The following is a 22,664-nucleotide window of genomic DNA, read 5'->3' on the forward strand; positions in this document are numbered from 1 at the left end:
CACCAATCAGAGAGAAAAGGGCATGAATGGGGAACATGACAGCAGAAGGGTGTCAGGAGTGTTGTCAAAGGCTGTGATGTGGCTGAGACATGGTTGGGGTCCTCTCTTTAGCCAAAAAAGCAAAGACAGTTAGGTGGGGTGCATGGCTGTGTTCAGGTATGGGATGCTGTACTCCTTCCAGCTCTGGAGGAGACCCTGGTTTACCTCATGGGCTGGCTCTGAAGGCTACAGAGAGGTGTACATCATCTGGGTCATGAGGTACAGGGCTCCAGTTCGTTTCACCATGCCAGGGAGGTTTCCAGGTCTCCAGGGTTTCTAGGGTACCCCCAGAGCACTGGGCATAACAGAAACGTGTGGCTGCTCACTGCAATGCCTGTTGTTACAGAAGCAACTGAACCTCGTTTCCCAAATCACAGGTTAGGGCTTTATTTTTTCCTGCATTAGCTATTTAAACTTAAGCTAAATTTAACCTCTTTGCTGCTCAGGCTCCTAATTCAGTCTCAGTGGGAGTATGGCCATTTTTATGTGACTATTTCACTAAAACCCACCAGGTTTTAGACACCTCATCCCTAATCAGCAGATTAGGATCACCTTGTTCTTATAAGGAGAGAGCAAATACCTTCTTCTTTCCAAAAGTCTGTGACATAAATGCATGAACTGCAAAAAAGATCATGAATGTAGCCAAGGTATATTCTACAAGCATCCATCTTCCAGTGCAAATTTATAAGCCCTCTGAATTCACAAGAAGCCACACACTCAGGTTACCTTGTGTGCAAACCAGGAGGCGCACCTGCCATTGCGGAGTTAACTCTGAACACTTACAGACATCCGTAAGCAGGAGGAGAAGTTGCATAAGCCATAAATAATGTCACAAGTGATTGCCTAGCTCTGCTGAGTGCAAAATTGAGATTGTCTTTGGAGTAGCACAATCATTTGTACTACCATTGGCAATGAAGTATCTTGTAGATAGAGACCTGTTTCTCTTGCAGCACAGACGAAACACAAAAGAATCAACGCTTTTCTTTTAAATGGTTGGGAACCAAGGTCCTAAAATACACGCTGAAGGCCAAGTAAGGAGTAGGAATTATTTGATTTGACTATGTTGGTACGTGCAGCTGAACTGATCTCCCCGTACAGTCAATAGGGAGGAACAAAGCTGCAATTCATCTGCCCAGAGGCATACAGGTAGAGAAGGGAGAGATGAATCTTGGCCTAGATTCCTCTGCCTGTTATCACATCAACCGTAATAGGTGATCAGCTCAGAGGAAACTCCATCCATATGTAGTTTACTGAATCTGACAACGGGAAATGTCAGAACCATAGTACCCTGCCTGACCTAGAAGGTCTCTGGTACAAGCAGCAGTCTGTTATCTGCTGGCCAGACTGAGCATGGCCAGACTGGTGGTATGCCACTCCTTGTTTTGGGGAGGGTTTGTTCATGCAGCTCTGGTAAGCTTTGGAGAAACACAAAGGAAAGTCAGCAAAGATCAGAGTGGAACTCTCCTCAGCCCTTGCAACAGTGTCCACCTCAGAGAGATGCTGCTTTGATCAGCGTCACTAAAAAGATCCTAGAGGCCCAGATCTTAGACATCATTTCTGCAAACAGGCAGTTATGTGCTCGGCTGTCCCCAGGTGAAAATACCCATCACAGAGAATGAGATACAGGTCAGCATACCCAGCGCTGGAGTCAAACCAGTGCTCAGGATGGATGGATGGATTCTCCCTTCCTCATTCACTCCATTGGCATACTCGCTAAAATCACCTGCCCAGTGCCTCCACTGGAGAATAAACTCAAACGATGCCTAGAAACAAATGTACTCCTTAAAGGGGAATCAGCATTGTGCTAAAATAAAAAAGACTGTCTAATCACTCCATCAGTAATTACAAAGAACAGGATATCACTAATTAAAATGTGAAAGTGTCTTATGCAGGTTATAATAAAAAAAGGGTAATTAACAATCAAAGAGAAAACCCCCACTTTGCCACCAATCTGCATTAGGCTGCAAAAAATAATAGTACTCCACTCTAGTACAGCACTTTCTGTCTGTAGATCTGAAGGCATTCCTATATGGGGAGATAGGTATCCTGTGTCCCATTTTATCGCTGGAGAAACCAAGGTGAGTTTACATAGTTTGTCCACAGTTATACTGCAGGTCAGTGGCAGAGCATCCTTTACTTTGGTCTCTTTACAGGTGGTGACAAGGAAACTTTCAGCATTTGAATGAGCTCAGTGATTTCAAGGGTTTGTTTTAGCGTGTATGTGTATGAACAGCTAATTCAGCTGATATTTCAGTATTAAACCAAACAGTAGGGAACAGTCTGTTCCTTGTCGTGACTTTTGAGGTCTGTTTAATGCTGAGAAGCGTGTCCCGTGTGCTTAAACAGCAGCATCAGAGGGTTATTTCCTGATGGGAGAGAGAGTGAAATCAGAGAGAGCAGCAAAACAGAGGTACTCCGCTATTGGAGGCAGCGGACACATTAGTCACTTCTAAAATCACTACAGAAAAACCGTTTCCTTCTCCACTATTATCAAGTCACGCATTACCAGACTGGGGAATGAAAAGAGTGAGGTTTTGCTCTCTGCTCATCCTCGTTCTCCCACACTTTCTCTAAGCATTCACCACCAGTCACTAGTGGGGGTTGGATACAGACACAGACATACCTCATCTGGCGCTTCAAATAACTCCAGGGAAGGGAATGTGAGGCAGCTTCATCCAAGCTGCCTTCTCCGTCACACCGGGAGCATTTTACTAGCCCACTGCAGCCACCCTGAACACACGAACTGCGACTGTGTGCTAGGTTCAGAGTCTAAATTAATGATAGCCAAGTCTGGTGATAGCAAAGTCTGGTTTTAACGTAAGAAGCATTTCCAGCATGCATAACCATTCATGACCCTTCTGCTCCAAAATTTTTACCACCAAATGCCTGAAAATAGAGCCCGAGTTCCTCGTTTCTGCCTTTTGTAGGTGCCCTGAAAGAAGAAACATTTTGATTACTTTCTGGAAAAAAAATAAAATTAAGGAAGTCATCCCTGATCAAAACCACAGGGAAGGCTTTTTCCCACTACACAGCATTAATCTTGCTAAAGTAGGGATGGTTCCTTCTCTTGTACAGCTCTTCTGGGAGTCTCTGCTTGGCTGTGTTAGAAATAGGTGCTGTAATCTGTTTAGGAGGTTTGGTCATGGCTTTGCTCAGTGGTCGCCGGAGGCCTCCCAGCAGCATAAGAAAAAACGTTTTTTGTCACTTATGGATTGAAACTAATCAGGTTATCCCCAGAGAACTAGCTAAGCTTTCTGCTCTGGAGAGGGGATCCCCTCTCCCCATCACTCCACATACACTGGTCTCCCATCAGCAGCCACCAGTGCTTTCCCAGAGCTTTGCTGTAAAAAATGCAAGCCATGAAACCTCTCTGCTTAGAAACATATAAAGTCTTTTCTCTGCCTTTCTCATCGGGAAAGGACCAGGGAGTAAACTCATAGGAGACGTCCACACTGGGGAACACATCGTGGGAGCGGGGACCATAAGGGTGCCAAGATGCAAAGAACCACTTTGCCTTCAGCCCCTACCACGAGAAGGAAGGCTAAGGCTGGGGGGTATCACAGGCATGGTGAGCTGACATCTCAAAACAGAAGGATGCCTCACGCTCTCTCCAGGTCCTCATCCAGGTGCTGCGGGCTGCCCTGCCAGTGACCGCGTGATGTTTTTTCCCTGCTCTCTTTTGTTCCAGCTGATGCAGCAGCAAGCCGCGATCATGGCGTCCGTGGCACAGGGCGGCTACCTGAACCCCATGGCAGCCTTCGCCGCCGCCCAAATGCAACAGATGGCGGCCCTGAACATGAACGGCCTGGCAGCCGCTCCCATGACACCAACCTCAGGTAAGTGGCCGGCTAGGGGCAGAGGGTGAAGTGCAGGAAAATCTGGGCACATCCCAGAGGAGGCCTGGCAGGACATGTTAGCTGACGTGTTCAACCTCAGTGGGTGTTTACTGAAATGTTAGTCTTGCAGGTAAAGACCACCAGAAGCAAGGAGTGGAGTCAACCAAATCTTTCAGTGGTCTGGGAGAGGGGAAAGGGGCAGAGAAAGGCTGTTACCACCTCTGTCAGGGTTGGGGCCAGCTAACAGTCAGCTTCCATAGGGCGAAATAGTCGTAAGGGCACAGCCAAAGGGCTCTCCAGCAGCAGGGTGCTGGGCTACCTGCTCCCACCTCGAGTGGGTGGGAGAGGAAGAGGGCTGAGACCCACCAGAGCCGGAATGCAATGGGCTGGTTGAGGAGAAAAGGTGCTGGCAGGGAAGGCACTGGAATGGGCTCTCAGCCATTACTCTTCCCTCTCAGCCTTACGCAACTTCCCTTTAGCTCTGAGCACCTCCCAAATGGCACAAAACATCCCTCAGTGACCTGCAGTGGTTTATTGGTGGTGCATATAAATGTCCAAGGGATCAGTGCTGGTGCTGCTACAGCCAGGCTGATCCAAAGACAAAAAAAAATTAGATTTGTCATGAGAAGCAATATCATTAACAAGATGTGCTACGTCTTTGGGACGCATAAGCCTTTCCACTACTATGAAACAGGACAGGAGGTAGTTGGGAAAGACTTCTGGAGCTACCTGGAATGCAAGTGTTTGGTGACACGGTTTCTGGCTGCTGGAGCAGACACAGGTAGTCAGTGCAAGGCTGCCAGGATTGTCTAGGCTTTGAGGTGTCACAAGAAGCCCATGCTAGAGACTGCAGTATATGGTTCACTGGGCACAGAATTAAGCTGAGGTGGAAACAGTATTGTCTTTCCTGGGGCTTGAAGCACAAGGAAATTGTCTGGGCAAGAAGAGGTCAAGGAACTGGCAGGCCTGGTAGTCATGGAGTGGCATGTGGCCTAACAGCGGGGAAGCCAGGCAGCAGGGAAAGAGGCACCAAACCATGAGGGGAGAGAAGTGAGAATTTGGAGAACTTTGCTATATACCATTGAGTCTGGTAGGACAGTAGAGGACCCAAAGGCGCATCTTCAGAGGACCATTTCTAAGGGACAGGTTGGGATAAATGGATGCCTGGGGTGATGCAGGTTGTTCCTATGACAGACACCACGGATGGGACTGTGTTCAGAAAGACATGGTGTACCAGTGCCCTCGTGTGAACCTCGAAGTATCAAGCTGGCCTGGAGAGGACCAGCTTGACAGAGGTTTGGGATGAGCTATGGGAGGAGTAAGCTATGCCTGAGCCAGCTAGGGTGCAGGCAGCGCTGGGCAGAGCAAGATCCAGGACTCCGGAGCAGAGCAGCAAGAGAGGAAAGGGACAACTTCATTGCTACTCAAGCAGAGGTCTGCATCAGCCCTGGAGCAGGAAAGGGCTGTCTGACAAAGCAGCCGGAAAGGATGCCTCATGGCTGAGAACACTGGATGACAGGGAGATAAGACACAGCAGCAGCACGGGCTTGGGGGCCATTCCTAATGAACGGGGTTCTGCTAGCCCACCTGCCAAAGAAAACCTCCCTGTTCGCATGCTGCTTAGCATCTCTTTGCGACCTGTAGCTGGGAATAATGTCAGCAGCTACTGGATGAGAGACATGTCTTTTCCTTTGCTTGTATTAGAGTATGAGGGGGCAAAAAAAGTGAGAGAAAGAAAGACAGATCTCATTCCTCATGAACTTATGGAGAGCCAAGGAAAAGCGCTTGGCTCAAAAATCTTATACTGCATATTTTGAAATATATGTTTACACAACGACAAATGTATAAACAAAAAGTCGATGGAGCTACTGCAAATCCAAATAGAAAAGTGGCTTAATTATATGTGCACCCTTTAAACCTGCTGCTGGAAAGATTATCATATTTGCATTAGCTAGATTTGTTTTGTGTTGGTGGGAGCAGAGAGAGTCAAACACAGACTGCCTGGAATTCAAATGCTCTCAAGGCCTGGAAAGCTGAATCCAGGAGGTGGTTTATGATGGCCCAACCACAAAAGAGCACAAGCTCTTTTGCATATAGATAAGTCTTGAGAATGAGCGAGCTCAGTGACATGGGTGTGTAAATACCAGTACAACAGCCAAATTCAGTGCCTGCCGTGATATCCAGCACATGAAAAATATCCCAGTCCTCCTTCAGTGTAAGCTCTGCTCCTTTTCTAATGTGCCTGGTGCCTTTTGGGCACTGTTAAACTCTTATTGTCAGAATACAGAAGAGGAAAGCTCATGCTTTTTACATGCTTTCCAGAGCACTCATGACTGGTCATTATTGAAAATAAGTTGCTGGTTTAGATAATCCCCTGATCTCTTTCATGGTGGCAGATTTTGTACCCTCCTTATGACATATTTTCCATCATGGAGCCTATGCACTTTGGCATTATTGCAGATTTAGCTTGAACGGCAAGCTTCTTTCACGAAAAACGTTCGTAATGGGTTGTGGAAATGTCCATTGACAATTATTCCTTGGGTGAAATGTTTAGACTTTGAAATGACTCCTTGTATTACTACAACACTCACAAAGCTTGTGATAAGATGCATAGAAAATGTTTCACATAATGTCTGAGCAAGCAAGCCTACAATAGTAGCAGCGATTTCTGAGTAGCCAGGAGATATCTGAAGCCTAACATGAATTCTCCTGCTGGCTTTTGTTAGCATTCAGAAAGCCAAATGGAAAATGATCATTCTGCTTCATAGCAGGATTTCCAGTCATTGAAGTATATCTTTGTTCTGACTTGGAATGAAAATGAAACATTTCAAAGTTCTCTGAAAAACAGGCATTAGAAAAAGTGTTTGGAACATTGGAAAAAAAAAAAAAAGAAGTGTTTTGATCTTTCCTGAGCAAAAGAAAAATTGTGCTCGGAAAAAGGACACTGGTAACCCAGACGTCCTAGAGGCTTTGGAAGTATTGACAGAGCACATTGCCTCTGTGCTGGTGTCTTCAGGCCTCCTAATCCAGCTGGTTTTCTGTGCATCCCACCTCAAGGCGAGTGGGTTCCTTGGGACATGGCCATGAGTTCATTCAGGCTCACAAGTTCCCATGGGACCTGGGAACTTAGGGAGTTTTGAATCCAGGCAAATCTGACAGCCTAGAGACAGGATCCATCTCACCTGGATTTAACCATGTAAAAGTCAGACGTACAGTTTAAACTAGTCACCTGGTTTGCCTGCAGTCAATGGAGAGCCGTAGTCAGTTCCACTGGGTAACTCAGACCATAAAACTTTATGCGATCTGCCAGCCTTTTGATGGTTCCCCATCAAGAGCAGGGTTATCTCACACAACAGTCCGTAATTGCAAGACAATTAAATTGACAGCTCTGAAAGTTCAGTTCAAGTCTTGCATTTCTCCCATCATTGATATAATGGGGTGAAAAGTGGATCTGCAGTGGGTCTGCTGCTCTGTTAACCGCAAAATGAAATTTTATTTAGGAATCCTTCCTTCTCTTCTCCCTCCCTCCATGTTGTAAATCTGCAACTGGTGTAGCTGCATCTCAAACCAGGGGTGAAATCCACAACTGGCATGCATCACCGCCATTTGTTCTCTGCAGTGGCATTATGCCAGTTTTACTCCAGCTACAGATCTGACCTCTCCAGGGGGGTTCTTTATAAGAAGAAAATTAAAGAATTGCAATGAATATGCCTAAACTCTTCAGACATGCACAAAATAGCAAGCACAAATCCCTCGCTGCAGTTTTAGAAAAAAATTACTTACATTGTCTATGCAAATAAAGGAGAGATCCAGAAAAGCAACTGAAATTTTAACTAGCCTTTGTGATTTGCAAGCTGATGACATGTGCTAAGAGCATTGCCTTTGGACTTCAGTTGCCACTGCTGGCTCGATGTACCTCCACAGAGGACATTTTTAAAGGCCAACACCATTTAAATAAGCAAAATGGAAGCAGTAACTTCTCTGCTCAGGGTATAAGAAAAGAGCTGAAATATTGCCTGGTTTTTGGGCTGCTCAAATCAGAACATATTAAAACATGTCATGCATTTGTATTGGCTTTCTTAAAGCACCAACACAGATTTAAGCAGTCATTAAAGTGTGTTATTGGATTAACCCATCATGGAATGCTGCTATGATGAAGAGAATTTCTACGATTGGTTTAAAAAAAGAGGTTACTGCAAAAATGGTGTTTTCAATCAGTAGTATACCCTGACACAGAAAGATATCACTGAAGATAAGAGAGTTAAACTTCCCACCCACAGCTGTCAAGAGAAAAATAAGATTTCATACTTATTGAAAACTCATTTACGGTCCCCCTAAACAACCTGAATATTTTGCAAGAAGCATAGACTGCCCAGACATTTTAAACACACATAGGAGAAGACAATGAGGTAACAAAGGGATTTAATTCTCCCTTCAGACATTTAAGGATTCTCTACCAGTGGGTGATGGGATCCCACTCAAAATATAAAGACTAAATTGTTCTTCTGAAATAGCAGCATAACAGGATGAGTCTGTAAAGAAGGGGAGGAGTATGGGTCCATGAAAGAAACAAACCTAGCCCAAATTTTGCCCCTGTTGAGTGGGAGATCTCTGCTAAAACTCTACAAAGTCAAGTTTAGGCGAAACCGTGACACTAAAAAAAAAAGTGTCACTGACTGCCTTTAGGCTACAAATCAATTTGCCAAACATTTTAAGGTTCTCTCATGCTCAGAAAGTTCAGAATGAGTTGTACATGAAATGTGTATTCATGAAAGAGTGCAGATAGACTAGTCCTGGAAATTTGTATGGCCACAAAGCTGGCATCTCTAAAGAGAAATTGAGAGGAACTGCTGTAGAAAGGTGGGACTGAGAATTTGCTGCTGATGCTAAATGGTATCTAGGAAAGAAATGTCTGCTTATTTAGCAATCAAAACAAGTGACACTCCAGGGAAAAAATTGAGGAGGAAGAATAATATTTCTATAGTCTTCTATTGCTGATGTTAGCTGTGGATCTAGTCTAGAGACCATGATTACCAAGGAAAAGCTTAATTCTCTTGAAGAAAGTTTTGCAAGCCTTTTTTAAGTGGTTTCCAAATAGAGGAGCAATGGCAAGCAGTCCCTTTCTTTGCATGACAGTTTGGGAGATTATTCATTGCTTGAATTATCAAAAGGCTCTTGTGTGGTGGTCACTATCATGTCAGTAGTTTTCTCCTTGTAGTTATGGCTTCCAGTACTCACCAGCTCTGATTTTGTGTCCTTGCCACTTGCAGGTGGAAGCACGCCTCCTGGCATAACTGCACCAGCTGTGCCTAGCATCCCATCTCCAATTGGGGTGAATGGTTTCACTGGCCTCCCGCCGCAGGCTAATGGGCAGCCCGCTGCAGAAGCCGTGTTTGCTAATGGCATTCACCCTTACCCAGGTAAGCCAGACCAATGCTGTGCTCACAACATATTCCTTCAGTCTGAGGGCGATTGTCCACATCCACAGACTTTGTCTGGCATGAGTTGTCTCAGCAGGATTATATCTCCCAACATCAAGGCTCACTCTAGCATTGGTGTGGTTGGGTCTTACACAGCTACAGTCGTTACACACATAAATCTGGACAATAGACATCAAGGGCATGTTGGAGGGGGCACATTTTTATGCTGAAGAATTAAGTGCTCATCTGCTGGATAACTTGTCTGGTGAATACAATCAGGACAGCCAGCATGTTTCACTTTAGCTAAAATTTGATCTGAAACTGAGCAGTTCATGCTGGCAGATGTCCTAGCTATACTCCCAAGGGTCTTGCTCCTGGATAGCCTTGAGAGTGCTGTCCCAAGCCTGTTTGCATCTCCTAGCACCCACTGTTGGTATCTCCTACTGGGATTCCCTTGCAGCCGGATGGCTCTGGGAGGACGATTCCAGAGGGTCCACATTGCTGCTGACCCAAACTACTCCATATTTCAGACCGTATGTGCAGGCAGCAAGTGCTGATCTCCAAAACGCTCACTACATCCAAATCCTGTTGCCTTACCAGGCCTGGAGACTGAAGCTCCTTTAATACAGCCACAGAATGGGCTCAGCTGCACCCTTTTGTGGCACACCACAAGTGAGCTGCTGCTGGGTTTCATAGACTGCAACTAGCTCAAAAGATGCCGGTACGGGAGGGGTGATTTTGCTTGCTGTAGCAGTTACGAATAAATGAGAGAAGTTGGGGGACACATACCTACCTCTATACTGTACTTAGAAACATATAGACACTCTGAGTCTGCATTCACCAAGAACCCAGGAGTTTACAAGTCCTTAATGTGCACCTACACTTTTTCAGCATCGTCAGGATTTGAGACAGCTCTCTCCTCCAAGCTCTACTTCTGCTAGGATGACATTCCGCACTATTGCTGTACACATACTAATAATAACAACCATAACAATAAAAATTTAAGTAAATGTTACTAACTGATCCTAGCCACCAGCTGGCAAAGGAATATTTCACCCAGGGGCACTCATAGATTGATCTAGTCTGTTAGGTAATCAAACACTGAGTCAGATGCTCCAGCCAAAAACCCCACAAAACCCCTAAGAAAAAAAATCCTTTCGATCTCAGCCAGTCCTGAAAACCTGGAAGATTCAACATCACAGGGGACTTTGTGAGCTACAAGGGAAAATATCACATAACATAGAAATTCAAAAGTCTTACCTAGTTACCGTTCAGACATTGTCACTGAAAAAAAAAAACCTGTGAATGTAGCAAAGGAAAGACCAGAAATGTCAAGATTATTGAAAAAATAATTTTCATTTCCCACTTCCCTACCTTGTAAACATTTAACCATGAGTTCAGCTTTAATCAGAGTTGAAATCAAGGGGCTTACTGTGTTAAAAGTTAGACATGTGTATACATGTTTGTAGCAGCTTAGAGGGATGGAGAACTCTTGGAAGCTTGCGGAGGCATCAGAAGATCGGAGGGAGCCCTTAGTGGGCTCAGTGAGCTCAGCCACACCCTGTCTTTAAGGTTATACAAATATAGCCATTTGTTCAACTCTCCATCCATCCAAGTTTCTACCTGTTTGCCAATCTATCAACTCTCTGCTTATTCACACTTCCTTCCAACCCAAACCATTCTATGATTCTATGATTCTGTGATCCATTTCTATGTCTTTTTCTTTTTTTCTGGTTTATCTAGCTCCTTTTAACTAATATTCCATGATCCATTACTGCAGATATCAGAGAAAAGATGATCTTTCTAGATGAATCTTAACTACTTGAGCTTTTGTTACTATCTCTAAAAATTCCCATAATTAAAGAAAGCTTTCAGTTAGGTGTTTCATCCATGATTATATAAAAGTCAATGGCCTTAATCTGATTTTCTCAGTTTTGAGTTTTGGAGAGACTTGCTCAGCCAGCAATTCACAGTAAGTTGCTGCACAAACACCAACAGCCCAACATACTGAAAGGTGACAGTTGTCCTTGCTCCACTTCACTGCAGGAAGAGAGGATCCTTTCTTCAGGGAAAGCTGACATCCAAATAGTCTGCTTTGTGTAAAATCTGGATTTATCTCGGTGTGGCTTCAGCAATACGTTGGTCCTTCTCAGTGCTCAGCTTCCCCATGACATCGTGACACCTTAAGTTATAGCAGAGCTGTAAAAGGAACAGTGGCAGTCCAAACCCTCACCTCTCATTTTACTTCTGCCTATCCCCACTAGCAAGGAAACCCTGAAAGCAAGTTCCTTTGTAGCAGTTTGGGTGTAGGATGCAGCACGTGTTTGCACTGTCTTACTCTCTTCCTTCTCATGAGCATTTATGCACCCTCCAAAGCTTTACTTCTTGCCACAGGCTTTATTGAGGCCTGGAGCTTAGCGGCGTCAAAAAAAAAAAAAAAAAAAAAAAAAAAAGATTAGACATTTATATGGGTAATGAGAACATCCACAGTCACATTAGACTGGATAAAAATGTAGAAAGGACACAAACCTTCATGTTTTATGATATAAGCCAGCCACTAATTGCTTGGGGTTAGAAAGAAATTTTCATCACTGGGCAGCTTATTCCATCATTGTTCATTATGAGATTTTTTGCACTTTCCTCTGTAGCATCTGTTACTGGCAATGCCCTGTGGTTCTACACGTCTGTGTTTCTAAATGCAAGGGTAGAAATTAAAATATGGAAGATGAGCATGCAATTGCACTGACATTATAGAGAAGAAAAGAACATGTCAGTCCCCATCCAAAGGCAGCATCTTCCAAACAACTTTCTTTTATGGTATATCTCTCATTCTGAAAGTGGCCAAGAGTGCTGCAGTATTATGTACATAACCATAGTCTTACTGTGGTTATGACTTGCCATATATTGTTTAAAGCCTGAATTTTACTCTCAGATACTCTTTCATACTCCACAAAAAAACCTCAAATGTGGGTTCACACCATCATATCCTGTAGCAGAATGTTCTTTGCTGCCTGAAAATAGCAAAACAGGAAAATCAAAATCTGTAGAGGCGTGACATCCACATCATTCAGACCTAAATAAATCCCATTAATTGTGCAGTTTGTCTACATGTCCACCTATGTGTCTAGCTATAATATTTTTGATGCTGCATCTAAAAGCCTCCAGAACACCACAGTCTTTCGGTCTTTGCAGTGTAAAAACAAGTCCATACCAATTGCTTTTACTCTGTAGTTTCACTTTTTGTTTTCCCTGTTTCCCCTGTGTTCTTTTTTTAACAGTCCCTTTGTCCAAAGCAGGGACACACACAGTATAATTTAAGTCAGACTACTGAACCATCCATGGCTTTGGGGCAAAGGTGAGAGTAGGTTGAATGTCCTTGCTCACCAGATCTCCATTCACAGCCCCAGCACCTGCAGGAATTCACTTTTTCTGTGGCTCTCTCCAGGCTACGAATCCATGTGGCTGCGCTAAGAATCACTCCTTGCAGGCATAGCCTTTGCAAGTCTTGCTCTCACCTTCTCCAGGCTCAGCCAGTACATAATGTCTCACAGTGCACTTTTTGACATGGATAGAATCACAAGGGAGTAAATATTTCCCTTTCCACTAGTGTGAGTCCCTTTGGAGATGTGGCCTTTTTGTATATTAATGCCTGCCCTTTAGTCTTGCAGCTTGCAGAACTATTGAACATGGCAATGTGTCACAACATATACTGGGGACAAAGAGCATAATCCATTGTGCCGTGATCTTGTGAGTCACTTTGCAGCGGCGCAAGAGTGTTTGCCATTTCCACACTGGCCATAGTAACAGCGATCACGCTCTTCTGCCAAAGCTTCTTAGCCACCCCGAGCCCAGTGCCTCTCTTCTAACAGTGAGTGATGTGCAGCAACAGTGCAGACCATCTGCACCGATTTCTGCTGTGTCTCACACCATCAGCGCTCTGCTCTCTGGTAACAGGTCTGGCCCTACTGGATTGCATTGTGAGGAACTGGATAAAATGCTCGCTCCAAAAATAAAGCCTCCTTGGAAGAGAAGGAGAGGGACAGATGAGAAAATGGGGAGAGCAAAGGGCAGCAAACAAGAGAGAGAAGGGGTTGGCTGCCAAAGGATCAGTAAAACGAGGTAACTGGAAGGAGACACAGAGCGGAGCACCCCGAAAAGCACAAGCACTGCTCTGTGTTCTTTTGCCCAGCGATGTCCCTAGACAGAAGCAGAAATACACCCCATAGCATCCAACAGCGCCCAAACAAACTGATTCCTCCTGAGCCAAGGGATGTTCAGCTTGATCAGAGCCAGGGATAGATCCAGTGGTATGGCAGCTTTGCGGAGCCTCACATAGGAAATCTGTTCCAGGATGCTGAGTTCTTCAGTGCATTTGGTCTGGGCTTAGGTTGCTGAGGAAAACAAAAGCAAAGTTCCCCTAGGTGCTCATAATACATTATAGAATCATTGAATCATAGAATCATAGAATCATGGAACGGTTTGGGTTGGAAGGGACCTTAAAGATCATCTAGTCCCAACCCTCCTGCCACAGACAGGAACACCTTCCACTAGACCAGGTTGCTCAAAGTCTCATCCAACCTGGCCTTCAATACCTCCAGGGATGGGGCAAAATGTGTTGCCTCATTTACTGTCCTCAGGCTCGCAGTGGTTCTCTTTCTGACAGCCCACTACTGCCAGGACTAGCTCTTTCTCTCCTCTCTGCAGACACAGCAGGGATACCCCCACTCCCCTTGGTTACACTGTGGGTATGTCTGGGCTAGCAAGACAGCAGTCTCTGCGTCATACCCTATTTGGGTTCCAGCTCTCTCCAGAGAGGACTAGTTGTCAGTACGAATGGGCAGCCAAGCCTTTATGCCCACATGTTTCCAAGCCACCGTTGAGACTGGCAGTACAGGTGTCCCCTATGGGTGAATTCCTCTGCTATAGAAACTCATGTCTTAGGAACTGAACCGAGACCCTTAGTTCATTTTCCTTCACTCGACAAAGAGCTATCAGGCAGTAACCAATTTCACTCATTGCCAGCAGAGACAGGATTCAAACTCCATCTGTAACTATTATCATTACCCAAGCTAATTTTGTGGGGGAGGAGTTTCTGGCATACTAATAAGACAGCCTTATCTATTAGCTTGTCAATTAGCTAGCAGCACTGCTGATGGGCAGACCGCTGCTCCAGGGCAATCAGTCCCCGCATTGGTCCCAATGACAACAGACAGCATCCAGTGGCATTGGGCAAGATCAGGGCTTCACTGGTGCAAGCAGAGAAAGGGAGCAACTTACCCCATACCTGACATTTCAGTCCTGAAAGGTGTCAGACAAGAAGAGTTTAAAGAGGAGGTGAATCAGGAGAACAGAAAGCAAGCGTCCTGCCTGCACCTGTGGAAGGTGCAGTATGAAAACCAAGCCCCACAGTATTCAGTCCAGACATACAACCATCCATACATTATACATTCCTTCATATAAGGAAGAAATTTTTCACTCTGAGGGTGGTGAGACACTGGAACAGGTTGCCCAGAGAAGTTGTAGATGCCCCATCCCTGGAAGTGTTCAAGGCCAGGTTGGATGAGGCTTTGGGCAACCTGGTGTAGTGGAGGGTTTCCCTGTCCATGTCAGGGGGGTTGGAACTAGATGATCTTTGAGGTCCCTTCAAACCCAAACCATTCTATGATTCTATGATTCTATGATACACGATGTCCTAGAAATGTACCTGGCTCAGTGGCCCCAAGGCTAAGTTACTTGCTGTAGGAAATCTTCCGCTGTGTTGTGTTTGTCCACCCTAAATCTCCGGGTGAGAGCTCTGCTGTTCATATTTTGTATCAGCAGTTCTAAAACTGCAGCAGTGAGCACCTGAAATGTCATTATAACTAGGAAGCATTTATTTGACCCATTTGTAACAATCTGCCACATGCCATAAACCACACTTTACTGGTAAAATAAATAAGTGAAGGAATGCACTCATTAAAAATATAATAACAAGTTGCCATCTTCAATTGTAGTCTAAGCTACTTTAATGATGCCATGTACTTCCAACAATCATGCTGCAGAGCCATAATGAATGAGGTTGTTTAAGGCAGTTGTGGGAGCCTTTCCAGGGCCAAAGTATTTTCTCCTCTGATCTGGAAGAAGGTGTAAATACACCTCAGGCTCTGCGCTGATGTTTTCAGAGGCAGCTAAGTGAGTTAAGACCTTGAGCTTTATTTTTAAAGGTGTCTTAAACTAACCTCCCCAAAAATACAGAGTTAAGTGTAAGTTAAGTGTCTTAATAGCTTTTAAAACCTGACCCTGACTTATGTGTTTATGGCTTTAGGCAAAGGGAGGGAAGTCTGGTCCCAATTCTGCTGTTGAATTAGTCACCTTGGACAGCCACCTCCACCTCTCCGCATTTCTGAGTCTTCTGTGTCTTTCTTGTTTTGTCCACTGGAAGCTCTTCATGGCCAGACACATGGCTCCTATCGCGTGTTTGCACAGCACCCACCTCTGCAGGGCTCTGACTAGAGAAGGAGCTTGGAGGTGGAACTTGGAGCTTGGAAGAAAATAATAAAGAAAACCTTGATTTCCAGGGATGAGCTATACAAAATTCATAGCAGGTCAATTTGTTGTCCCAAGAAGCATCTACAATACCTGGGTATGCTAGCAAAAGAGTTTTTTCGACTAACAGGGTGGAGCAGAGGGCACGAATGCCCTGGATGTCATGGCTGCTTTGACATGTAGGGGAAGAGACAGTGGGACAACATGTCTTTGACCGAGTGGTGCCTAGTCTCTAAGTGAAACGAGACTATAAAACACAGGATCAGTCTCTGTTTTCTGCTGGATCAGCACATTCTTTCTGTTATTGCAGTTATTGTTGTGTCTGAATACCTAATTAATTACAACAGTAAACGCTGGCTTCTTTAATCACAGCATCAGCTGTCCTAATCAATCTTAATAATATGGAATCTGTACTATGGCACCCATGAATTTTAATCTACATAAATTTCTTAAGACCTCTCGCAAGCTTGTTGTACGAAATGATATAATTATGGATATAGATTAGGGCTGTAGAGAGTGATTTAAATTGGATTTAAGGAGAAGGTGAATAGAGCCCTCCCACTCAGTTATTTATTTATTTATTTTAATCTCGGTCTTCACATAGATTTTTTTTCTATCATTATTTTACTTGCGCCCCCCCGCCCTCCCCTCAATGACTGAACAGCACTGACTCCATTTGATCGTACTCTCGTACTCCACCTCGTCCATCCACCCTCCCAGAGGTGATAGTGGACAAGCTGCAGCTCCTTGAGAGAGGTGTACAATACTTCCTGGATAGTGAGAGGAATGAATAGAAAGGGCAGAGAACAAAGCTGTGGATCCAGGTTGAAACACTTTTTTGTAGAGCCATGCAAGGAGCAGAGCCACAAAATAGAGTGAAATAGATGATATAAAGCATGTCTGTGGGGAAACACACAGGCAATCAGAAGCAGGGGGTGAAGAGGATATCATATAGGCATAAGATTTGCTGACATCTTCCACCAAAATTCCAGGGTGTCTTAGCAGCCCAAAATGTGCCAGACCCTGCTTTTGTGTCTCAGAAGCACTGGGCTCTGCTGATTTCAGAAAGAAGATTTTCTTGGCTTTCTCTTACCCCGAGCCAGGACAGGGACACTGTCCCATACTGACTGAGAGGGATGGACGGCATCTTTTGATGGCTCAGGTGGTAACCATCATCCTTTTTCCTCACCACCTCCACTGGTTTCAGTGAAGCTTCTCCTGATTTACACCCCTGACCATCACAGCAGACTCCAGCCCTCTGTCCCTGAAAACTATTTTCAGCTGGGGCACCGATACAACCATTTGTCTTGGCTAGACACTGTAGCCAGGTTACTGACATCTCAGGAGGGATTCTTTATAGAACACCATTTAAACCAATTTTATTTATTTTTAACAACGTGTTTCATTCTGCCACCTCCATCCTTTCATTCTCTGACAAAAGCTAAATGTGGGGCCTAACACTAGCTGAGTGCCCCTTTAAAAAGTTGGATTTCAATCTAGAGCTATATCAGGAGTAAGAAAGCTTTCTGGTGTTAATTTTAAAGCACTGGTATTTCATGCTGACTTGGGAAATCATCCTTGGTTTTGGCATCAGGCAAAGGATTCGGAGAGTGACATTAACAGATCTACTTTCTTTGAAGGACTTGGGAGTCATTTCTTGACTTCTGCCTAATGAATAAGTGCTGCCTTCGTTAAATTTATATTTATGGCCATATAGTAGGTCATTGGCTTGTTTTATGTCTCCAGGTTTATGGAAGGTTATCTGCCATGGTCACCTTGTGGCATCTTGGCCAGGATCATCTCATAAAGAGACAATTGTATCTGAGAAGGATTTTTCCTGTGGAGATATGGAAATGATCAAATTATTATAGAGGCAATGTCCAGGGATAAGGCTCCTGCCCTGAGCCTGCCAAGTGAAGTTACTATTAACATCTGTTTTCACAGTGTACCTTTAGTTTGCCCTGGCAAGGCCAGATCCTCAGCTTCTGTAAAGCAGCAAGGCTACATGGACTTCAGCAGGGCTGACATGATGGATAGTTGTCCTCTGGCCTCTCAGGAGCCTCTCTGCTTCTTTCACTTCAACTGCTGATCCTCAATGTGTGCATTACATCACATTTAACCTGTTAAATACCTATACGTTGGGCGTAAGATCCCCATGAGCCTGATCACAAGGAAAGATATTTCCCATGTTACCTACGGGCACATTTGCACAGGTAATCACCATCACATCCAAGATCTTTCAATGATGTTACAACTTAGAGACGTGCTAGTTCTGGTTCAAAAGCCAGTAGGTACTTCATGATATCCATGTCCCTCATCTAGTGTCTCCTATATCCCTATAGCTCTTACCAGCCCTTACTCAGCTAGTTACATTCAGGGTCACAGGGGCTTACACCCTGGCACAGACAGCACGCAGAGGAGCTAGGGTCTGTCCCCAGCCTCGCATGCCCATGTTCAACTAATATTTGCAGTAACAGAGAAGACTGGTCAGCTGGATGGGGAGAGAGGGTGGCTGAGACAGGGTAACCCTCCTACCTTAGCACGGTGTGATCTTTGTGAAGGCCACAGGGGTGCACACCTTAATAAGTTATAAATATCTTATGGAGGAATAAAGCAATGCTTCCTCATGGTGTCCCTGTGCTGAGACACAGAAATGATTCATGCCTCCCCATCACTTTGAATTTTAGCACATGGTGTGCTACAGCTTACAGTTGCACATAACCCCTGGGGCAGGTTGGCTCCGAATCATGAGCCCCTCACACATTTGAGCCCTTGCTGAAGTTCTCATGAGTCATTAGAACACAGGAGGGCTGTCGTTCTACTGAATACAGAATGGTCACAACTTCCTCAAATGTCCAGTCTGTGTTTGAGGTTTCTGAGTTGACACCAGTGTTGGCTTCATCCACACTACAGCTGGAAGCACAGGCAGTTATGCCCTTATGCTAGGTTTAGTTCTTCTGGTAGACTGAGCAGCAGCGTGAAGATATGCTAATGGCTGTCCAAGCTACCTTGGCTTCATGCTGGGGTACCCAGACAGCCCTGGAGTGTGTGTCCCTGCATCTTCATAGGCCATGTTGGCCAGCATGGACACATCCAATGCACTGAAGTCACATCTTCATTTGCTGAGTAAACGCACTCTTTGAGCTAAAGAAGACGAGTTCTTTGGCGAGCTAAAGTCACCACTTTTGTTTTTAAGAGCTGCCGAGCTGAATTCATGCAGGTGGTGACTCACCACCACTGCCTTTCCCAAACAGTCAAGGTAGCATATGAGGCTACGTATAAAACACAGAGCCCCAAGCCAGGGGTCGCTGCCTTCCTGAGCTGTTAGTCCTACAGCCCAGGGACGCTTTCAACTTGTTCCTTTTCGAGAGCGTCCAGGGATGTTTGGGTCAGTGTCACGGTCCTGTGTGCTAGTCCAGCCACCTTACATCTTCTTCACCTATGAATAAGCGATACCCAGCTTGGAGCAAAGCTGACTGAAATCAGGGGAGAGTGTTCCCACTGGCTTGCGTGTGCTGTGAGCCAGGAGGAAACTTAGAGGATTAACAGCCGAGGACGGCCCTCCATTGTCTGATGAAAGGAGTGTAGGAAGGTGCCTTCGGCCTGCTGCTTCAGTGATAGTAGGGGGTGATATGTGTAGTCAGGAGCAACACACAAGTTGCCTAGAGGTAAAAGAAAAACCCAATAATAACAGCTCAGGAAATAAAGCTTCCCCCCCAGGGGTTCAGTGGGGTCGAAAGCTCAACTTACGTGCTTCTATACGAACACACGCAGTATGGGCAATAAACAAGAGGAACTGGAAGCCCTTGTTATCCGGGGAAACTATGACATAGTTGCCATCACTGAAACATGGTGGGATGACTCGTATAATTGGAGCGCTACCATGGATGGCTACAAGCTCTTCAGGAGGGATAGGAGAGGTAGGAGGGGTGGTGGAGTTGCCCTGTATGTAAGGGAAGGTCTAAACTGTTTAGAGTTAAATGTTGGGGATGACTTGGTAGAATGTCTGTGGGTGAAAATCAAAGGGGGGCCTATGAAGGCGGATATTGTAGTGGGAATCTGCTACAGACCACCCTATCAGGACAGTGAGACTGATGAGCTATTCTTTAAAAAACTGGGGAAGTCTCGCGCTCACTAGCCGTTGTCCTTATGGGTGACTTTAACCTACCTGATGTCTGTTGGAAGTATAACATGGCAGTCAGGAAACAGTCTAGGCGATTCCTGCAGAGTGTGGAGGACAACTTCCTATCACAACTGGTCAGTGAACCGACTAGAGAAGGTGCTCCCCTAGACCTGCTGTTTGTGAACAGAGAAGGTCTTGTGGGAGATGTGAAGGTTGGAGGACGCCTGGGGCATAGTGACCACGAGATAATAGAATTTTCAATTCTAGGGGAAGTTAAGAGGAGGAACACTAAAACGGCCAAGCTGGACTTTGGGAGAGCTGACTTTGGGCTTTTTAGAAGTCTGGTTAATAAAGTCCAATGGGAGACAGCTCTCAAGGGTAAGGGGGCGCAGGAGGGATGGTTACTACTCAAAAAGGAAATTCTGGAGGCACAGGAGCGAGCTGTCCCTGTGTGCCGGAAATCGAGCCGCCGGGGTAGAAAACCAGCTTGGATGACAAAGGAGATTTGGGAACATCTCAAAAGAAAAAGGGATGTCTATAAGTCTTGGAAGAATGGGCAGGCATCCAGGAATCAATACAGGGAGGAAGTTAGGGCATGTAGGGAGATAATCAGGGGGGCAAAAGCCCAATTGGAACTTAGACTAGCCTGCTCCGTAAGGGACAACAAAAAGTCCTTCTATAAATACATTAATAACAAAAGGAGGGCTAAAGATCACCTCCAGCCCCTACTGGACTCAGGGGGTACGTTAGTCACTAGGGATGAGGACAAGGCTGAGGTCCTTAATGCCTTCTTTGCCTCAGTCTTTAATAATAAGGTCAGTAGTTCCCAGGTGAGCTGGCCTTCGGTGTCTGAGAGCAGGGAGGGAGAGCAAATCGAAGCTCCTGTGACCCAAGAGGAACGGGTCAAGGATCTGCTCCTTCGGCTGGATGCCCACAAGTCTATGGGGCCTGATGGTATCCACCCGAGAGACCTGAGAGAGCTGGCGGATGTCATCGCCAAACCCCTGTCCTTTATCTTTGGGCAGTCTTGGCTCACTGGGGAAGTTCCGCTGGACTGGAGGCTGGCAGATGTTACCCCCATTTACAAAAAAGGGCGGAAGGAGGATCTGGGGAACTACAGGCCTGTCAGTTTGACCTCGGTGACGGGCAAAGTCATGGAACAGGTTATCTTGAGTGCTATTAATGAGCACATACAGGTTAACCGGGTGATCAAGCCCAGTCAACATGGGTTTATGAAAGGCAGGTCTTGCCAATCAAACCTGGTCACCTTCTATGACAGGGTGACCCGCCTGGTTGACGAGGGAAGGGCTGTGGATGTAGTTTTCCTAGACCTCAGTAAAGCCTTTGATACAGTTTCTCATAGTGTTCTGGTTGAGAAGCTGATAACTGCTGGCCTGGATAGGCACACCCTCCTTCGGGTTAAAAACTGGCTGGATGGCCGGGCCCAAAGAGTGGTGGTAAATGGGGCTCAATCTGGCTGGAGGCCGGTCACCAGTGGGGTTCCCCAGGGCTCAGTGCTGGGTCCAGTTCTGTTTAACATCTTTATCAATGACCTGGATGAGGGGATTGAATGTACCCTCAGTAAATTTGCGGACGACACCAAGCTGGGAGGCTGTGTCGATCTGCTCGAGGGTAGGGAGGCCCTTCAGAGGGATTTGAACAGACTGGATCGTTGGGCTGAGGCCAATGGCATGAGCTTTAATAAGGCCAAGTGCAGAGTCCTTCACTTGGGTTATAAAAACCCCCAGCATCGCTATAGGCTCAGGGAAGAGTGGCTGGAGAGCTGCCTGGCGGAGAAGGACCTGGGGGTCTTGGTTGACTACTGGCTTGATATGAGCCAGCAGTGTGCCCAGGTGGCCAAAAAGGCCAATGGGATACTGGCGTGTATCAAGAATAGTGTAACCAGCAGGAATAGGGAAGTGATCCTGCCCCTGTACTCGGCACTGGTGAGGCTGCACCTGGAATATTGTGTCCAGTTTTGGGCCCCTCGCTTTAAGAGAGATATTGAGCTCCTGGAGCAGGTCCAAAGAAGGGCGACTAAACTGGTCAAGGGGCTGGAAAATAAAACTTACGAGGAGCGGCTGAGGGAATTGGGGCTGTTTAGCCTGGAGAAGAGGAGGCTGAGGGGAGACCTGATTACAGCCTACAAATACTTGAGAAAAGATGGTGGGGAGGTAGGGGAAGGGCTCTTTACATTAGTGATGGGTGATAGAACAAGAGGAAATGGGTATAAGCTTAGTCAGGGGAGATTCAGGTTGGATGTTAGGAAGTATTTCTTCTCTGAAAGGGTTGTCAGCCACTGGAATAGGCTGCCCAGGGAGGTGGTTGAGTCCCCATCCCTGGATGTGTTTAAGAATAGGGTGAATGATCTACTTGGGGATATGGTTTAATGGGGATTAGGGATGGTTGGACTCGATGATCTCTAAGGTCTTTTCCAACCTAGAAATCTATGAATCTATGAATGTATGAAATTACCTGTATGATCTGGGGCACAAGGCAGCCTCCTGAGAAAGACACAACTGCTTAGATACTGTCCTTGCTCACAAGTTGTAAAGATCCAGGAACACAATGAACTCTAAAAGCTTTGTGTGGGAGGGAAAAAAGCTGCATTTAAAGGCCTGTTGTTCCAAATGAAGCATTTAAATGAAGCATGTGGCCAGTTTTAATATTTAATGTTAAAGATGAACCGTGACTTTCAGTATATATTTCCTAAGCTGAATG

At 45.5% G+C, this 22,664-nt stretch overlaps 1 protein-coding gene across 50 annotated transcripts in view; it reads left to right on the plus strand.

Moving 5' to 3' along the window:
- The window catches only part of CELF4 (CUGBP Elav-like family member 4), a 724,170-nt gene that overhangs the window by 668,067 nt on the left and 33,439 nt on the right, over window positions 1-22,664 (plus strand). For all 50 annotated transcript variants that reach the window (XM_086629112.1, XM_086629073.1, XM_086629095.1 and 47 more), the window contains 2 exons: window positions 3,728-3,875; window positions 9,146-9,295. In XM_086629112.1, coding sequence (XP_086485238.1) covers window positions 3,728-3,875; window positions 9,146-9,295 — 298 coding nt within the window. The remainder of the gene's footprint in view (window positions 1-3,727; window positions 3,876-9,145; window positions 9,296-22,664) is intronic.

The sequence above is a fragment of the Tauraco erythrolophus genome, chromosome Z, assembly GCF_009769465.1.
Source record: "Tauraco erythrolophus isolate bTauEry1 chromosome Z, bTauEry1.pri, whole genome shotgun sequence".
NCBI classification, from domain to species: Eukaryota; Metazoa; Chordata; class Aves; order Musophagiformes; family Musophagidae; genus Tauraco; species Tauraco erythrolophus.